At 49.4% G+C, this 19,042-nt stretch overlaps 1 protein-coding gene and 1 pseudogene across 1 annotated transcript; one reads left to right on the top strand and one right to left on the bottom strand.

Annotated features, from left to right (window-relative positions):
* LOC135547889 (probable glutamate receptor) overlaps positions 1 to 13,082 on the top strand; it is a 36,893-nt pseudogene extending 23,811 nt beyond the window's left edge.
* A 2,919-nt stretch (positions 13,083 to 16,001) lies between these two features.
* On the bottom strand, positions 16,002 to 18,235 carry foxr1 (forkhead box R1). Its single transcript, XM_064977208.1, has 6 exons — positions 18,115 to 18,235; positions 17,894 to 17,998; positions 17,539 to 17,783; positions 17,089 to 17,357; positions 16,380 to 16,612; positions 16,002 to 16,030 (listed from the first exon to the last, which is right to left on the bottom strand). The coding sequence occupies exons 1-6, from the start codon at positions 18,233 to 18,235 to the stop codon at positions 16,002 to 16,004; spliced, it is 1,002 nt and encodes a 333-aa protein (XP_064833280.1).
* Positions 18,236 to 19,042: the final 807 nt, after the last annotated feature.

Genomic DNA, 19,042 nt, shown 5'->3' with positions numbered 1-19,042 from the left:
GGCTGACCACCTGTTACTCCACGAGGAGACTGTGTGGCAGGCTGACCACCTGTTACTCCACGAGGAGACTGTGTGGCAGGCTGACCACCTGTTACTCCACGAGGAGACTGTGTGGCAGGCTGACCACCTGTTACTCCTCGAGGAGACTGTGTGGCAGGCTGACCACCTGAAACAATTCGAGGAGACTGTGTGGCAGGCTGACCACCTGTTACTCCACGAGGAGACTGTGTGGCAGGCTGACCACCTGTTACTCCACGAGGAGACTGTGTGGCAGGCTGACCACCTGTTACCTCACGAGGAGACTGTGGCAGGCTGACCACCTGTTACTCCACGGGGAGACTGTGTGGCAGGCTGACCACCTGTTACTCCACGAGGAGACTGAGTGGCAGGCTGACCACCTGTTACTCCTCGAGGAGACTGTGTGGCAGGCTGACCACCTGTTACTCCACGAGGAGACTGAGTGGCAGGCTGACCACCTGTTACTCCTCGAGGAGACTGTGTGGCAGGCTGACCACCTGTTACTCCACGAGGAGACTGTGTGGCAGGCTGACCACCTGTTACTCCACGAGGAGACTGCCTGGCAGGCTGACCACCTGTTACTCCACGAGGAGACTGCCTGGCAGGCTGACCACCTGTTACTCCACGAGGAGACTGCCTGGCAGGCTGACCACCTGTTACTCCACGAGGAGACTGTGTGGCAGGCTGACCACCTGTTACTCCACGAGGAGACTGTGTGGCAGGCTGACCACCTGTTACTCCACGAGGAGACTGTGTGGCAGGCTGACCACCTGTTACTCCACGAGGAGACTGTGTGGCAGGCTGACCACCTGTTACTCCACGAGGAGACTGTGTGGCAGGCTGACCACCTGTTACTCCACGAGGAGACTGTGTGGCAGGCTGACCACCTGTTACTCCACGAGGAGACTGTGTGGCAGGCTGACCACCTGTTACTCCACGAGGAGAGGAGACCTGTTACTCCACGAGGAGACTGTGCAGGCTGACCACCTGTTACTCCACGAGGAGACTGTGTGGCAGGCTGACCACCTGTTACTCCACGAGGAGACTGCGTGGCAGGCTGACCACCTGTTACTCCACGAGGAGACTGCGTGGCAGGCTGACCACCTGTTACTCCACGAGGAGACTGTGTGGCAGGCTGACCACCTGTTACTCCACGAGGAGACTGAGTGGCAGGCTGACCACCTGTTACTCCACGAGGAGACTGTGTGGCAGGCTGACCACCTGTTACTCCACGAGGAGACTGTGTGGCAGGCTGACCACCTGTTACTCCACGAGGAGACTGTGTGGCAGGCTGACCACCTGTTACTCCATGAGGAGACTGTGTGGCAGGCTGACCACCTGTTACTCCACGAGGAGACTGTGTGGCAGGCTGACCACCTGTTACTCCACGAGGAGACTGTGTGGCAGGCTGACCACCTGTTACTCCACGAGGAGACTGTGTGGCAGGCTGACCACCTGTTACTCCACGAGGAGACTGAGTGGCAGGCTGACCACCTGTTACTCCACGAGGAGACTGTGTGGCAGGCTGACCACCTGTTACTCCACGAGGAGACTGTGTGGCAGGCTGACCACCTGTTACTCCACGAGGAGACTGTGTGGCAGGCTGACCACCTGTTACTCCACGAGGAGTGTGGCAGGCTGACCACCTGTTACTCCACGAGGAGACTGCGTGGCAGGCTGACCACCTGTTACTCCACGAGGAGACTGTGTGGCAGGCTGACCACCTGTTACTCCACGAGGAGACTGTGTGGCAGGCTGACCACCTGTTACTCCACGAGGAGACTGTGTGGCAGGCTGACCACCTGTTACTCCACGAGGAGACTGTGTGGCAGGCTGACCACCTGTTACTCCACGAGGAGACTGTGTGGCAGGCTGACCACCTGTTACTCCACGAGGAGACTGTGTGGCAGGCTGACCACCTGTTACTCCACGAGGAGACTGTGTGGCAGGCTGACCACCTGTTACTCCACGAGGAGACTGTGTGGCAGGCTGACCACCTGTTACTCCACGAGGAGACTGTGTGGCAGGCTGACCACCTGTTACTCCACGAGGAGACTGTGTGGCAGGCTGACCACCTGTTACTCCACTGTTACTCCAGGAGACTGTGTGGCAGGCTGACCACCTGTTACTCCACGAGGAGACTGTGTGAGACTGTGTGGCAGGCTGACCACCTGTTACTCCACGAGGAGACTGTGTGGCAGGCTGACCACCTGTTACTCCACGAGGAGACTGTGTGGCAGGCTGACCACCTGTTACTCCACGAGGAGACTGTGTGGCAGGCTGACCACCTGTTACTCCACGAGGAGACTGTGTGGCAGGCTGACCACCTGTTACTCCACGAGGAGACTGTGTGGCAGGCTGACCACCTGTTACTCCACGAGGAGACTGTGTGGCAGGCTGACCACCTGTTACTCCACGAGGAGACTGTGTGGCAGGCTGACCACCTGTTACTCCACGAGGAGACTGTGTGGCAGGCTGACCAGGAGACTGTGTGGCAGGCTGACCACCTGTTACTCCACGAGGAGACTGTGTGGCAGGCTGACCACCTGTTACTCCACGAGGAGACTGTGTGGCAGGCTGACCACCTGTTACCACGAGGAGACTGTGGCAGGCTGACCACCTACCCACGAGGAGACTGTGTGGCAGGCTGACCACCTGTTACTCCACGAGGAGACTGTGTGGCAGGCTGACCACCTGTTACTCCACGAGGAGACTGTGTGGCAGGCTGACCACCTGTTACTCCACGAGGAGACTGTGCAGGCTGACCACCTGAGGAGACTGTGTGGCAGGCACCTGTTACTCCACGAGGAGACTGTGTGGCAGGCTGACCACCTGTTACCACGAGGAGACTGTGGCAGGCTGACCACCTGTTACTCCACGAGGAGACTGTGTGGCAGGCTGACCACCTGTTCCACGAGGAGACTGTGTGGCAGGCTGACCACCTGTTACTCCACGAGGAGACTGTGTGCTGCCTGACCACCTGCAGGCTCCACGAGGAGACTGTGTGGCAGGCTGGCAGGCACCTGTTACTCCACGAGGAGACTGTGTGGCAGGCTGACCACCTGTTACTCCACGAGGAGACTGTGTGGCAGGCTGACCACCTGTTACTCCACGAGGAGACTGTGTGGCAGGCTGACCACCTGTTACTCCACGAGGAGACTGTGTGGCAGGCTGACCACCTGTTACTCCACGAGGAGACTGTGTAGGCTGACCCTGTTACTCCAGGAGACTGTGTGGCAGGCTGACCACCTGTTACTCCACGAGGAGACTGTGTGGCAGGCTGACCACCTGTTACTCCACGAGGGAGACTGTGTGGCAGGCTGACCACCTGTTACTCCACGAGGAGACTGTGTGGCAGGCTGACCACCTGTTACTCCACGAGGAGACTGTGTGGCAGGCTGACCACCTGTTACTCCACGAGGAGACTGTGTGGCAGGCTGACCACCTGTTACTCCACGAGGAGACTGTGTGGCAGGCTGACCACCTGTTACTCCACGAGGAGACTGTGTGGCAGGCTGACCACCTGTTACTCCACGAGGAGACTGTGTGGCAGGCTGACCACCTGTTACTCCACGAGGAGACTGTGTGGCAGGCTGACCACCTGTTACTCCACGAGGAGACTGTGTGGCAGGCTGACCACCTGTTACTCCACGAGGAGACTGTGTGGCAGGCTGACCTGGCAGGCTGTTACTCCACGAGGAGACTGTGTGGCAGGCTGACCACCTGTTACTCCACGAGGAGACTGTGTGGCAGGCTGACCACCTGTTACTCCACGAGGAGACTGTGTGGCAGGCTGACCACCTGTTACTCCACGAGGAGACTGTGTGGCAGGCTGACCACCTGTTACTCCACGAGGAGACTGTGTGGCAGGCTGACCACCTGTTACTCCACGAGGAGACTGTGTGGCAGGCTGACCACCTGTTACTCCACGAGGAGACTGTGTGGCAGGCTGACCACCTGTTACTCCACCTGTTAGGAGACTGTGTGGCAGGCTGACCACCTGTTACTCCACGAGGAGACTGTGGCAGGCTGACCAGGCTGACCACCTGTTACTCCACGAGGAGACTGTGTGGCAGGCTGACCACCTGTTACTCCACTGCGTGGCAGGCTGACCAGACTGTGTGGCAGGCTGACCACCTGTTACTCCACGAGGAGACTGTGTGGCAGGCTGACCACCTGTTACTCCACGAGGAGACTGTGTGGCAGGCTGACCACCTGTTACTCCACGAGGAGACTGTGTGGCAGGCTGACCACCTGTTACTCCACGAGGAGACTGTGTGGCAGGCTGACCACCTGTTACTCCACAGGAGACTGTGTGGCAGGCTGACCACCACGAGGAGACTGTGTGGCAGGCTGACCACCTGTTACTCCACGAGGAGACTGTGTGGCAGGCTGACCACCTGTTACTCCACGAGGAGACTGTGTGGCAGGCTGACCACCTGTTACTCCACGAGGAGACTGTGTGGCAGGCTGACCACCTGTTACTCCACGAGGAGACTGTGTGGCAGGCTGACCACCTGTTACTCCACGAGGAGACTGTGTGGCAGGCTGACCACCTGTTACTCCACGAGGAGACTGTGTGGCAGGTGACCACCTGCAGGCTGACCACCTGTTACTCCACGAGGAGACTGTGGCAGGCTGACCACCTGCGAGGAGACTGTGTGGCAGGCTGACCACCTGTTACTCCACGAGGAGACTGGCAGGCTGACCACCTGTTACTCCACGAGGAGACTGTGTGGCAGGCTGACCACCTGTTACTCCACGAGGAGACTGTGTGGCAGGCTGACCACCTGTTACTCCATGAGGAGACTGTGTGGCAGGCTGACCACCTGTTACTCCATGAGGAGACTGTGTGGCAGGCTGACCACCTGTTACTCCACGAGGAGACTGCGTGGCAGGCTGACCACCTGTTACTCCATGAGGAGACTGTGTGGCAGGCTGACCACCTGTTACTCCACGAGGAGACTGCTGACCACCTGTTACTCCACGAGGAGACTGTGTGGCAGGCTGACCACCTGTTACTCCATGAGGAGACTGTGTGGCAGGCTGACCACCTGTTACTCCATGAGGAGACTGTGTGGCAGGCTGACCACCTGTTACTCCATGAGGAGACTGCGTGGCAGGCTGACCACCTGTTACTCCACGAGGAGACTGCGTGGCAGGCTGACCACCTGTTACTCCATGAGGAGACTGTGTGGCAGGCTGACCACCTGTTACTCCACGAGGAGACTGCTGACCACCTGTTACTCCACGAGGAGACTGTGTGGCAGGCTGACCACCTGTTACTCCATGAGGAGACTGTGTGGCAGGCTGACCACCTGTTACTCCATGAGGAGACTGTGTGGCAGGCTGACCACCTGTTACTCCACGAGGAGACTGTGTGGCAGGCTGACCACCTGTTACTCCACGAGGAGACTGTGTGGCAGGCTGACCACCTGTTACTCCACGAGGAGACTGTGTGGCAGGCTGACCACCTGTTACTCCACGAGGAGACTGTGTGGCAGGCTGACCACCTGTTACTCCACGTGGAGACTGTGTGGCAGGCTGACTACCTGTTACTCCACGAGGAGACTGTGTGGCAGGCTGACCACCTGTTACTCCACGAGGAGACTGTGTGGCAGGCTGACCACCTGTTACTCCACGTGGAGACTGTGTGGCAGGCTGACTACCTGTTACTCCACGAGGAGACTGTGTGGCAGGCTGACCACCTGTTACTCCACGAGGAGACTGTGTGGCAGGCTGACCACCTGTTACCTCACGAGGAGACTGTGTGGCAGGCTGACCACCTGTTACTCCACGAGGAGACTGTGTGGCAGGCTGACCACCTGTTACTCCACGAGGAGACTGTGTGGCAGGCTGACCACCTGTTACTCCATGAGGAGACTGTGTGGCAGGCTGACCACCTGTTACTCCACGAGGAGACTGCTGACCACCTGTTACTCCACGAGGAGACTGAGTGGCAGGCTGACCACCTGTTACTCCACGAGGAGACTGAGTGGCAGGCTGACCACCTGTTACTCCACGAGGAGACTGTGTGGCAGGCTGACCACCTGTTACTCCACGAGGCGACTGCGTGGCAGGGACCACCTGACCGAGGAGACTGCGTGGCAGGCTGACCACCTGTTACTCCACGAGGAGACTGCGTGGCAGGCTGACCACCTGTTACTCCACGAGGAGACTGCGTGGCAGGCTGACCACCTGTTACTCCACGAGGAGACTGTGTGGCAGGCTGACCACCTGTTACTCCACGAGGAGACTGTGTGGCAGGCTGACCACCTGTTACTCCACGAGGAGACTGCGTGGCAGGCTGACCACCTGTTACTCCACGAGGAGACTGCGTGGCAGGCTGACCACCTGTTACTCCACGAGGAGACTGCGTGGCAGGCTGACCACCTGTTACTCCACGAGGAGACTGCGTGGCAGGCTGACCACCTGTTACTCCACGAGGAGACTGCGTGGCAGGCTGACCACCTGTTACTCCACGAGGAGACTGCGTGGCAGGCTGACCACCTGTTACTCCACGAGGAGACTGCGTGGCAGGCTGACCACCTGTTACTCCACGAGGAGACTGCGTGGCAGGCTGACCACCTGCTGACTGCGTGGCCACCTGTTACTCCACGAGGAGACTGCGTGGCAGTTTGACCACCTGTTACTCCACGAGGAGACTGGCAGTTTGACCACCTGTTACTCCACGAGGAGACTGCGTGGCTGACCACCTGTTACTCCACGAGGAGACTGCGTGGCAGGCTGACCACCTGTTACTCCACGAGGAGACTGCGTGGCAGGCTGACCACCTGTTACTCCACGAGGAGACTGTGTGGCAGGCTGACCACCTGTTACTCCACGAGGAGACTGCGTGGCAGGCTGACCACCTGTTACTCCACGAGGAGACTGTGTGGCAGGCTGACCACCTGTTACTCCACGAGGAGACTGTGTGGCAGGCTGACCACCTGTTACTCCACGAGGAGACTGCCTGGCAGGCTGACCACCTGTTACTCCACGAGGAGACTGTGTGGCAGGCTGACTACCTGTTACTCCACGAGGAGACTGTGTGGCAGGCTGACCACCTGTTACTCCACGAGGAGACTGTGTGGCAGGCTGACCACCTGTTACTCCACGAGGAGACTGTGTGGCAGGCTGACCACCTGTTACTCCACGAGGAGACTGTGTGGCAGGCTGACCACCTGTTACTCCACGAGGAGACTGCGTGGCAGGCTGACCACCTGTTACTCCACGAGGAGACTGTGTGGCAGGCTGACCACCTGTTACTCCACGAGGAGACTGTGTGGCAGGCTGACCACCTGTTACTCCACGAGGAGACTGTGTGGCAGGCTGACCACCTGTTACTCCACGAGGAGACTGTGTGGCAGGCTGACCACCTGTTACTCCACGAGGAGACTGTGGCAGGCTGACCACCTGTTACGCGAGTGCAGCAAGGAGCCAAGGTACGTTGCTAGCTAGCATTAAACTTATAAAAAAACAATCCATTTTAACATAATCACTAGTTAACTACACATGGTTAATGATATTACTAGTTTAACTAGCTTGTCCTGCATTGCAGATAATCAATGCGGTACCTATTAATTAATAATTTAATCACAGCCTACTTTGCGAAATGGGTGATGATTTAACAAGCGCATTCGCAAAAAAAGCATTGTCGTTGCACCAATCTACCTAATCATTAACATTAATGCTTTTCTTAAAATCAATACACAAGTATATATTTTTTTTCACTGCATATTTAAATTCATGTTAGCAGGCAATATTAACTAGGGAAATTGTCACGTTTCTTGTGTTCTGTGCAAGCAGTCAGGTTGGGCCGCATGGCTCGTTGCCAACTGTTTGAAGACCATTTCTTCCCAACAACAACCGTAATTATTTTGCCAGAATTTTACATAATTATTACATAACATTGAAGGTTGTGCAATGTAACAGGTATATTTAGACTTATGGATGCCACCCGTTCATTAAAATATGGAACTAACCACTAGGCTACCCAGCCGCCCCATATCCCCGCCTGTGTTTCTGTACAAATCTGAGGAATGGGGCTGGAGAAATCGAACCACTCTCAAATGTGTAGACAGAGCTATGGATGCAAGGACTGACCATCCATGATATCAAAATGATAGTTTTAACCATGTTATGAGGCTGTAGACTAGTTTAATGTTTTTTTGTTTTTGTTTTTACATTTACTTTGTTTACAAACATTGAAGTAAAACAAGCTTATATTTTGGTTTCTGATGGGGTACGACAGTTGAACTAAGCTCATGAGGCATTTATAAGTTATATTCTTCAACTATCAAAGGGTACATTTATAATTCTAAAAATGGATTGAGTAACAGCAGATTTACCGTTTTGAGGACGAGCCTAGGAATCTTTGTTTGGCCTTATCTCAAATTAAATGCATAAATAAATGGATTATTTTATAGGATCTTGACGTCAGAGGGTCATCCGGGCCTCAAGGTCCACTACACTGGGTTTTTAATAACCTACACACATTCAGCAGACACTTTTATCAAAAGCAACTTAACAGTAGTGCATACTTGTTTTTTTTTCCTGTATGGATGGCCCCAGCAGGAATCGAACCCACAATCCTGTCATTGCGTGTGCCATGCTCTACCAACTGAGCCTCACAGGACCAGTTTGCCATATTTACAGTAGGCTAACTGCAGTAGGCTAACTAATCACTTCCAGAAAGCTGACCTGGCTGTAGCGGGACACACCATCTCAGAGAGAGAGAGAAGGTCATTGACTTCTAACCCTTCATAACCCTGGGCATCAGCATAATGTACACAGCACATGTGGTGAGACACAAGCACGCACACATGCATAGAGAACTGGTCAAACAATGGTCACCGACTTTAGTCCATGAGTAGATTGGATGAAGAGCTTAGGTCAGTTTTACATTCTTCTCCATAATGTTAACGGTTTAGGATTGGGGATGCCAAGCTGATCCTAGATATGTGCATATGGGCAATTTCTCTACTGTAATCTGTCTAGTGAGTCAATGAAAGATGCCAAAATATGACTGCACAGTTCTTTGGTGAAACCAGACAACAAAATATGTTTATTATAGATACATGCACATCAGATATAGAAATTCATTTTCAACCATCTTGGAAATTTAAGAAATCTAAACTTCATTGATATACTGTAGTTGATCAAGGTAATTGAGTGTCTTTGATAGAGGTTAGGCACTCAAACCTGGTGAGTGTACCCAAATCCATTGTTTCTTATCAACCATATCAATGAGAGAATAGCACTTTCCTGGAAACTATTGAATCTCCATGGTAATTCTTTATAGCCTGGTGGATCCAGAATGTACACTACTTTCACTCCACTTATCAGTCTGTCTTCAAACCAATAGATGGGGCGAAGTGATTTAAACCTTTAAGTAGGTGGAGTCCAGGCTAAATGATTTATGCTCTGGCTTCTGTAGACCCGTTGACCAGGCTACTGGTCCTTCTTAGACCCCTTCTCTTCAGGCGTATGGCTCTGCATGCTGCTGGCCTATCTGATCGTCAGCTGTGTGCTCTTCCTAGTGGCCAGTTAAATGTGCAGATTGACACAGTCACCGACTGGTGGTGCTGTGGACTGTAACAGGTATTCTATTCTGAAGCTGCAGTCTAATTTCCACTATAATTCTTGGGGTGACCTGTTTGGTAGGCACCAACCGGAGAAAATTATTTTGAAAACGGCATATTAAAAGGTGCATACTTATTGGTTAAGATCAGATTGTAGCTTTCCTCCCCCGTTCTCAAATATGTGACTTCTGTTGTGTTCCTATTCAACCCTAGTTGTACGCTTTAATTTTCCCTATATTGAGCACCCGGTTTTTTATTCTCCTGGCTGAATAAGTGGTTCAGTACTGAGCCATGCCTGCGGGGGCGCTCTAAGCTGGTTCTGAACCAGTACACTCTGGGGAACAGTCTGTGGTTCCTTGTAGGGGAGTTCAAGCAGCAAGGCTCAGCCATGCCCTGTCCACACGCTGTCTGGTGAGTAGACTACACAACAATCCCCTATATAGGGACTGCATTGACCCATAGGCACGCATGCACACATACGTTGGCCATTTTCCGACACAAAGATAACCATTGGCCATTCATTATCTCTTAACATTGAGACACACACAGGTATTGATGCACTTTATGCTTACCACGCTGTATGAACCAATTTGACTGTCTCACGATAAACAGGATTCACACCTCAATATTCAAATGGGGCTTGTGCTTAACATAGTGTCCTCCAACACGGCTAACCTGGCCACCTTCCTCACTGTCCAGAGGATGGAGGCTCCCATTGAGTCAGCGAACGACCTGGAAGACCAGACCAACAGAGTATGGCACCATGCAGGGAGGCTCAACCATGGCCTTCTTTCAGGTAGAGAGAGATCATAATGCTTGCTATCTCATACGTTGTTTCAGCCAATTTTGTCTGCTTGGTTAGCCTTGTTGCAGCCTTCTCTTCTCACTTGCTTGCCCACAGAACTCGTGGTACCTACCAGCGCATGTGGAACTTCATTCACACCAAGTAACCCAGTGTGTTTGTGAAGAGCACGGAGGAAGGCTTCGACCGGGTGCTCAACTCCAACTACGCCTACCTGCTGGAGAGCACCATGAATGAGTACTACCGCCAGTGCAACTGTAACCTCACCCAGATAGGCCTGCTGGACACCAAGGGCTATGGCATTGGCATGCCACAAGGTAAGACCTGGGTTGTTCATGCCACAAGGTAAGACCTGGGTTGTTCATGCCACTGGGTAAGACCTGGGTTGTTCATGCCACAGGGTAAGACCTGGGTTGTTCATGCCACAAGGTAAGACCTGGGTTGTTCATGCCACAAGGTAAGACCTGGGTTGTTCATACCACAAGGTAAGACCTGGGTTGTTCATGCCACTGGGTAAGACCTGGGTTGTTCATGCCACTGGGTAAGACCTGGGTTGTTCATGCCACTGGGTAAGACCTGGGTTGTTCATGCCACTGGGTAAGACCTGAGTTGTTCATGCCACTGGGTAAGACCTGAGTTGTTCATGCCACTGGGTAAGACCTGGGTTGTTCATGCCACTGGGTAAGACCTGGGTTGTTCATGCCACTGGGTAAGACCTGGGTTGTTCATGCCACTGGGTAAGACCTGGGTTGTTCATGCCACTGGGTAAGACCTGGGTTGTTCATGCCACTGGGTAAGACCTGGGTTGTTCATGCCACTGGGTAAGACCTGGGTTGTTCATGCCACTGGGTAAGACCTGGGTTGTTCAGAACAACATATTCAAATAATGATTCACCTTTTTAAATTAAAAACGTTATTTTGATTAATGTATTCATACTATTTCATCCTTACACAAGATATCGTCCCAACACAAATATAGGGTTGCTCCCCAAGCTGGCTGGTCATTCTATCGGTTTGGTTGCCAGAGACATGACCCAGTCATTCAGTCTTTTTGTTCTGTATCTATGGACACGACTTAGTCATTCGTTCTAAATGTTCCATTGTGTACTTATCCCTTGTTTTCTAGCTAGCCAACTTCAGCTAACTTAGCCACGTCAAACAGTGCTGCCAGAATGACAGCAAAGTAGCCGCATTTCATTTGTTAAAGCTGTTTAGTGACATTTTATTTGGATACATCCATAACAATGAGCTAATAAGTTGCGAATTTGCCTGGCATAGAAAATGTGCTCACTCGTCAGGACATGGTTGTTCACAGGATCTAGCCAACAGGACAGCTAACACAATCACTTCAAACTGAAGCTGGAAAGACTGCAAATTACCTTATTTCAATTGAAATGTCGTTGTATATAGCCATAAAAATGATGCCAGCTGATTCATGATTTAGACTGGCTTAGAAACGATGCCTGTCGGTCTCGTCAGTCGTCCCAACACGTTCATTACTAAGGGACAGCAGGAGATCAAATTTGAATATTGAAACAATGTTAGACAGACAGCAAGGTTTATACAAATCTCTGCTGTTGAAAACTAAATGTGAGATAATGTCTAGATGCTTTTTATAGTGGAGATCAAGTTTATAACTTCCCTGTCTGGGCTGATGAGACAGTGGATTGCGCAGTCAGAATGAACAGAGTAAATAGGCATTTTAACATCATAGATTTAGCTGGTTGTAACTTGTGTAATAGACACCAGCTGGAATGCGGTTTTAACCAATCGGTATTCAGGATTAGACCCACCCGTTGTATAATGACATTTAACATCTATGCTTTTTATACAGCAATGCAACATCAATGTCAAGAGTTAATCATGAAAGTTTATCACCAGACCATGTACATCACATTTTTCTCTCTGGGGTAGGGCTGAGCATGGACAAATAGGTGGGTCCTGCTGTCTGGTCTACTGCTTGCGGTGTTCATTATGGGGCTGGAGTTTGCCTGGGTGCAGCAACACACTCTGGGGTCAGAGGTGAGGGGTTATCATATCTGCTCTCCCTGCTTCGCAGCCCTCTTAGGAGCAAATCCCATAATGTCAATCCAAGGGCGTTATGGAATAGCGCACTATACAGCCGACAATGCATCTTTTAGTCATTTTCCCTGGTGTTAGATTTCATTCATGGTAAAAGCTGCTCAATCGTAAATTACCTTTAAAAGATTGTTATAGTGTGGCTGCTCATTGGATTGTCAATGGGAGACTAAGTGAAAATTCAACATAAGAGAAAGTTAGGCCCCTTAGTAACTCATTACAAACCAGCCTGGCTGAGACTGCACATATCTCCCTAACAGCTAGCATCTTTATAAGGCTTTGTTTGTTATTCAGTATGTTAAATTTCACACCAGCTTGACAATGCAACTTTACATGTGAAGTTAAACAAATTGGAACCTAGACTTCAAAGAATGCAAAGCGGAAGAAAAAAGCTTTAAAGCACTGAAAACGAAGATACACTTATCGTTTTGCCCTTTCCTGTTCCGTTCTAGCTCTCCTTGTGTACAGAGAGGGTTCTCCATGGGATCCAGCTGTGCGAGGACAGTAATGGCACGGTGTGGTTTACGAGGCCCAGGGACATTACTACAGACACTTCCAGAGGAGCGCAGGCCCGGTACAGCCGCTTGCACCCTCAGTAACGGCATGTGTGGACCATGTGTGGGCCACAGTAGCAGCAGTCCTATGGCACCTCTGTCTCAGACGGGTACAGGAAGCCATTTTGGCTCCGCGTGGCTCTGCCCACGTCCGCATAAGCCCAGGCGATATAAAGGACTGCAGGTGCAACCACCACTACCCAGAGAACACTCACCAGATCTCAGAGGAGAATGTGTAGGTAGGGTGGTCAGAGACCTCAGTGGATCTTTGTGAACCATCCCCGAGCAGTGACCCTGGGCCACTTGTCTGTCTTTCCACTTGGTTTAGTTCAGTAGATGAGACATCAGGTCTGACATACCTGTGTTTCATCCTCAGCCTTGGGTTCAGGGATTACTACCCGCTCTGAAACAAAGCATTTGCCCTGTGGAGGAAAGTGTACCAGTACTGCTGTACTTCAAAGTCCCAGCTCCAACTGGCGGCTAATGCCGCTCCCCACATTGCACTACATCTGTAAGAGAAACAGGAGTGTTGCTCTAGTCCAGTTCATTATTTTATTTGGAAACATTTAAGTGGCAAAAACATTGGCCAGGATTCAATCCGAAACGTGCGACGTAGAGAGCTTCACATTTAAGGCGATTTCCAATTGAGCCGACATCTTCAGCGTTTACGCGGTAACATTGCCTATGAGCGCAATCGGATTGAATCCCTGCCATTCTTGTACAATGGAGTACACAAGATGCTAGCATGGATCTTATTTTGAAAATGTCATTGGCCTTTGTGGATCATTTCTGGTTCAGGTTGTCATTGAATGTCAAAATAAAAGGTTCCCCATGTTATAGATGGTTCAGCTGACAACGTCATGAAAACAATGCTCACACTTCAGTGGGACCAGGGTTGCCAGGTCAGGAAAAAAAAAGTGTAGCCGTTAGACCACTCAACCTGACCAACTTATTTTCACAGCGAGAAAAGAGTTGCCATATCTATACATTAACCCCTTTTTCCATAACGTTATCAAGCCAATTGAGGAATCATAACTTGTAACAGCGTTCGATTCAAAATTCAGGTTTTCAAAATAATTGCAAGCTAATGAATATGACAAGCGAAAAGGTAATTGGCCATATACCACCCCGGGGTGCCTTATTGCTATTAAACTGGTTACCAACGTAATTAGAACAGTAAAAAATTGTCATACCCATGGTATATGGTCTGATATACTACAGCTTTCAGCCATTCAGCACAGAGCTTGAACCAGGTGTATAATTGTAAATACCCTTTGCATAAATAAAATCAGGAGAGTTTGAGTGAAAGTTGGACAGATGATCTGAGCATGAAACAAACGTTAGACTATTTTCTGGCAATTGTGCTGTTAAGACAAACTTAAATGGCCCATTTGCGAGATTGTAGACGACCATTTGATAAGCATAGGCTAAAGGTTCATAATCTGCAAATAATCACATTGTAGAATTTGATGTATTTTCTGGATTTTCTCATTTTGTCTGTCATACCTATGATGAAAATTACAGGCCTCTCATCTTAAGTGGGAGAACTTGCACAATTGGTGGCTGACTAAATACTCCCCCCCCCACTGTACATTAGGCTACTTGATGACCTGAGGCAAATGTATAATTCTCCACATTTAGCCTTCAGTTTCATCGAGGACTTTTCCCCCATAAAAAGAACCATGCGAGGGAGTTCCATATCTTCCATTTAAAAGGTCTACTCAGGCAGCCCCCGAGACCCTAGAACTGAGCATGCATGAAGCACTTTAATACCATTTTCTTTAAGCAGTCAACATTAGAATGCAGTTTAAACCACCTCCGAACAGATGTAATACGCTCAGTTGCGCCCAAAGCCGTTTACCAGTGCTTTGTTTCCATTATTTGATGTACATCAGTTAGAGTATTCATGTTTTATGGAAAAAGGTTTGGAAATAAATGTCTCGATAATGACAAATCTAAATAGCCTACCTACAACTGGTAAAAAGTTGTCACAACATGAGTGCATGCCACGCTCTCCGCATATGTGGAAACTCCTTCAAGACTGTTGGAAAAGCATTCCAGGTAAAGCCATTCGTCAAGGAAGTGAGTTTATACAGAATGTACCACCCCCACCTACTGTCAACCAATCATGTCGCATGCGGAGCTCCATGGAGCCCTCCACATTGTTACATTTGGAAGGCGCCATGCAATGCGGTACAGAGCTCCATTTGGCCTCTGCAGCAGGCAACTCTGTTCCTGCAGGATTATTCTTCCAACTAGACACCACACATGACTGAGGTAATTGATCAGTTCAGTGATTGCCCAAAGTCAACACACCTGGTCTCCCAGGTTGGTTAAATCAGAGACATGAAGTGCCTGCTGCACTCTAGGACCAGGGTTGCCCTGCTCTGGAGACTCCGCATCACACCCTCCGCACAGAGCCTCCAGATCATGGCTCGATAGCTACCAACAATGACATGAAGCTACCATTTGGGGAATGGTAAATGCTTCATTTCAGCTGGTGTCATGTCAATGCTAATATGGCATTGACATGCAACAATCAAAGCAAACCCCATGTGTTTTGTCCCATAGTTGTGCACATGTAGATTGCGTTGCTCAACAACCAACCCATCTATTGTAGATTTATTTTATTACTATTCATCTTTACAGAAGCAAAACCATTTTTAGATGCATTATTAGGATCTATCAGCCAACAGATGATAGTAGATAAACAAGTGGTGTCATTTAATGCATTTTTATTTTCAGAACAAATCCAAAAGTACAGTTAGTGATAAATTCACACTTCTGAAAAACATTAGCACACCCCCAAAATCCATAACACACCCCAAAAATATACAGTCTAAGGAAAACATAACTGAAGTGCTGCTGTTCACTTATCCATTATCAACAGCCATCGATGCCCCTTGCATCACAGCCATTGTCCCAAGGTCCCACTTCAGTTTGGGGTAACCTCTAAGGCACAGATCATAGCGCAAACAAAGTCTGAATCAGATCTGTCAAATAAGAAGAAAAAAAACATTTATGTACAGGTTGCCACACCAATGTAACTGACTGCATTTCCAGCTCAGTATGAAAACCCTCCTGTTGTCCAACCACTCCCTTAGCCTCATTTGAAAGCCTGGCCCATACATTAGTATATAAAAAAATACTGGTACGCACAATGGTGGACATCATTGGGTCATCGACATCCAATATTAATCAAACACAGCCCTACGTATGTAAATAGCAAGAAAACAATGTCCTCTGTCACCCCCTAATAAGACAGCTCTGCACATGGAGGTTCTATAATTTAATTCCATGGCTCTGTGTGTAATTCTATGACTATGCTCCCCTGAAACTCACCAGGATTATTCATGCTTCTCTTCAACACTTTGTACGAGTCCCCGGTAAGGGTGTGGATTTCATCCCTCAGCCTCCGGCGTCCTTCTAGAGTCAGGTGCCACAGACAGGACTTCCTCTTCCCCTCGCTGCACACCTGCTGGGGGGTCTTACGAAAGCTGTTGCTGAAACACAGGTTGTGGCGGATAGTGTTCTTCCAGCCGTCAGGGGCTGTCTGGAAGAAGGGGAAGTGCTCTCTGGGAGACGGAGCCGTGAGAATCACACACAATCATCCATTACACTTTCAAGGACTGAGACCTCAAGGTGTCACAACAATGACGGATGGAAACGATAAAGATAATAACAAATAGATCCCTAAACTCTGAGACCTCAAGGTGTCACAACGATGACAGATGGACACGATAAAGATGGCATAATAACAAATAGATTCCTAAACTCTTCTGCATGCACTTGTGAAGCACTGAGAGGATGTTGTTGATACAAGCAACATGGTGAAACTTCCACCCTTAAGCTATCAGAGGACAAGGTGGCTCCATTACATTCTTACTGTACATCTGTCAAATCCTCTCAGCTCTCCACAAGTACTTAAGGGTCGATTTGGGATTCAGTATAGTTTCTCCAGCTTCAACAAAATAGTAACTGCATTGTGTTACTGGTCTCCAGCTATCAGTTCAAAAACACGTGATGCTTCTCTGTGGTCAGTAGTTCTTACCTTGTGAAGTTATAGATCTGCTGGACATTGAGGCTGCCAGTGCGGCTGCTGCCAATAGCCATGGCGATTAAGATGCAGTAGTTGACAGGGGGACGCAGCCAGGCTCCGCTCTTCAGGTTGTTGCTGTCTTGAAGGACCCGTTGGAGGCGCTTGCTTTGGGCCAGACTAAGCTTTCGTGGTCCACCCTTAGGGGCCTTTGCCTTGCGGGCAGTTTTGACTTTCCGACAAACGGGGACATCCACCGAAGAGGCGTCATCCTCATCTGTAAGCTATGAAAAATATGTCACAAGATGTAGTTATTGAAGCAAGAGATCAATTGAGTGCAATATGTCCAATGTGCTCTTAAATGCTTATACATATTGCACTGATTTAATCTGGTTTGAAAACCATGAACTAAATGCATATCTTTTTTTCACTATAAGTTTGCTCTCCAGATCAGAGTTTACCTACCATGCATTCACTGGAGGACGCGTCATGTCGAGAGTCGGCCAAGCAGGTGACCTCAGTAGGTGAAACTGGAAGCACATTTGGGATAGACTTGGGTTTGACATGGGTGACTGTGGGCTTGGGTACTGGTTCCAGGTGTTTCAGTGGCACCTTGGGACTCAATATCTTTGTTACTTTTTTGGGATACTTAATTGGGCAGGCTAGGTTGGGGTTGACAATCAACCACAGATTTGGCTGTATTGGAGAGTCTGAAATGCAAGTACATTTTAAGAGAACGTTGAAGCATCAAACACATACATGAAACATTTAAAATGGGGCTAAGACTAAAGTTAAGTAATGTCTCTATTAGGCATGTTACCCTCAACTGATTTCTGATAGTTTTGAAAAGAGAGGTCGTCCTTTCTTCTCGATATTCTTGCATACTGCCACTGAACCAGATACTCATCATTCCGTTTGTCTCCTGCTAATGAGTAATAGACAGACAAAAAAGACAAAAAGTGTTGTACAACAACTTTTCAGGGCAGCATGTCATCATTAATCCCCTTCGGAGGGTAAATTACACACAGGTGTTTTTCTTACCTTGGTAAAATTGGTCAGTTGTTGTGGTCAGCTTGATCTCTTCATCCATATCCCAGTCGTTAAGGCTGTTTGAAAGATGGAGCTCAAGAAACCTGCTTCGAGTTTGGAATTGTAGAGACATTCTCGTTCTGTTGATATGGAGTAACGTAAAAACCACTTCTGAATATAGTACACACGCCAAAATAACCCTCTCTTGAAACTCATCATAAGTTCTGACTGAATTCACTCAAATCTCCAATTATAGGTAAGGCCCTTGCCACAGCATTTATGCCAGGTGTGAAGAATTAGCCATTAGTGACTTGATCAGTTCTGTCCTTCTCTCCTATAACATGTTGAAATTACATTTGGTTAGGCCTCATAAAAAAAAAGATTGTATTTATTTAGGAAATATGATAAGCGTCCTAATTGTCATCAAGAAAAACTTTAAATGTTTTATAAAATGTATTACCACAGTTGTGTTTTCTAATAGCCATCATCCACAGGCGGCTGGTGGCACGTTAATTAGGTAAGACGGGCTCATAGTAATGTTTTGAACAGAATAAATGGAATGGTATCGAACACGTCAAACACATGGTTTCCATGTGGTTGGTATCATTCCATTCACTCCATTCCAGCCATTATTATGAGCCGTCCTCCCCTCAGCAGCCTCCTGTGCCATCATCACTGCAAAAGAGATGCTCAATTAACTTCCTTGATACTGTAGCTAATGGCAAAGCAGGTAAGCGGAGAGTCGCTGGTGTGAAAGGCAAAGACCCTGCGCATCGCGCTAATAGATGGAAATTGTAACATGGCTCTTATAGTAAGTATAGGAGCCACGTTCCAACGGGAAGGCATGGCCAGTGCTTCAACTTCTCAGCCCCCTTACACGTCCAGGCCAAACGACCGCCATCCCGCTTCTGACACCACTGTAGGGAATGGTGTGGCGGGG

The sequence above is a fragment of the Oncorhynchus masou genome, chromosome 11 (genome assembly GCF_036934945.1).
Source record: "Oncorhynchus masou masou isolate Uvic2021 chromosome 11, UVic_Omas_1.1, whole genome shotgun sequence".
Lineage (NCBI taxonomy): Eukaryota > Metazoa > Chordata > Actinopteri > Salmoniformes > Salmonidae > Oncorhynchus > Oncorhynchus masou.
Note: the sequence above shows the minus strand (reverse complement) of the source record. Positions and strands in the feature narration are given on the sequence as shown.

Bases quoted from the DNA above. Each gene is read 5' to 3' on its own strand.
- foxr1 (XM_064977208.1), bottom strand. From the start codon at position 18,235: ATGTCTCTACAATTCCAAACTCGAAGCAGGTTTCTTGAGCTCCATCTT. The intron at 17,999-18,114 runs GTAAGAAAAACA...ATTACTCATTAG, and splicing joins AACTGACCAATTTTACCAAG to CAGGAGACAAACGGAATGAT. The intron at 17,358-17,538 runs GTAGGTAAACTC...TATTTTTCATAG, and splicing joins CGTCCTCCAGTGAATGCATG to CTTACAGATGAGGATGACGC.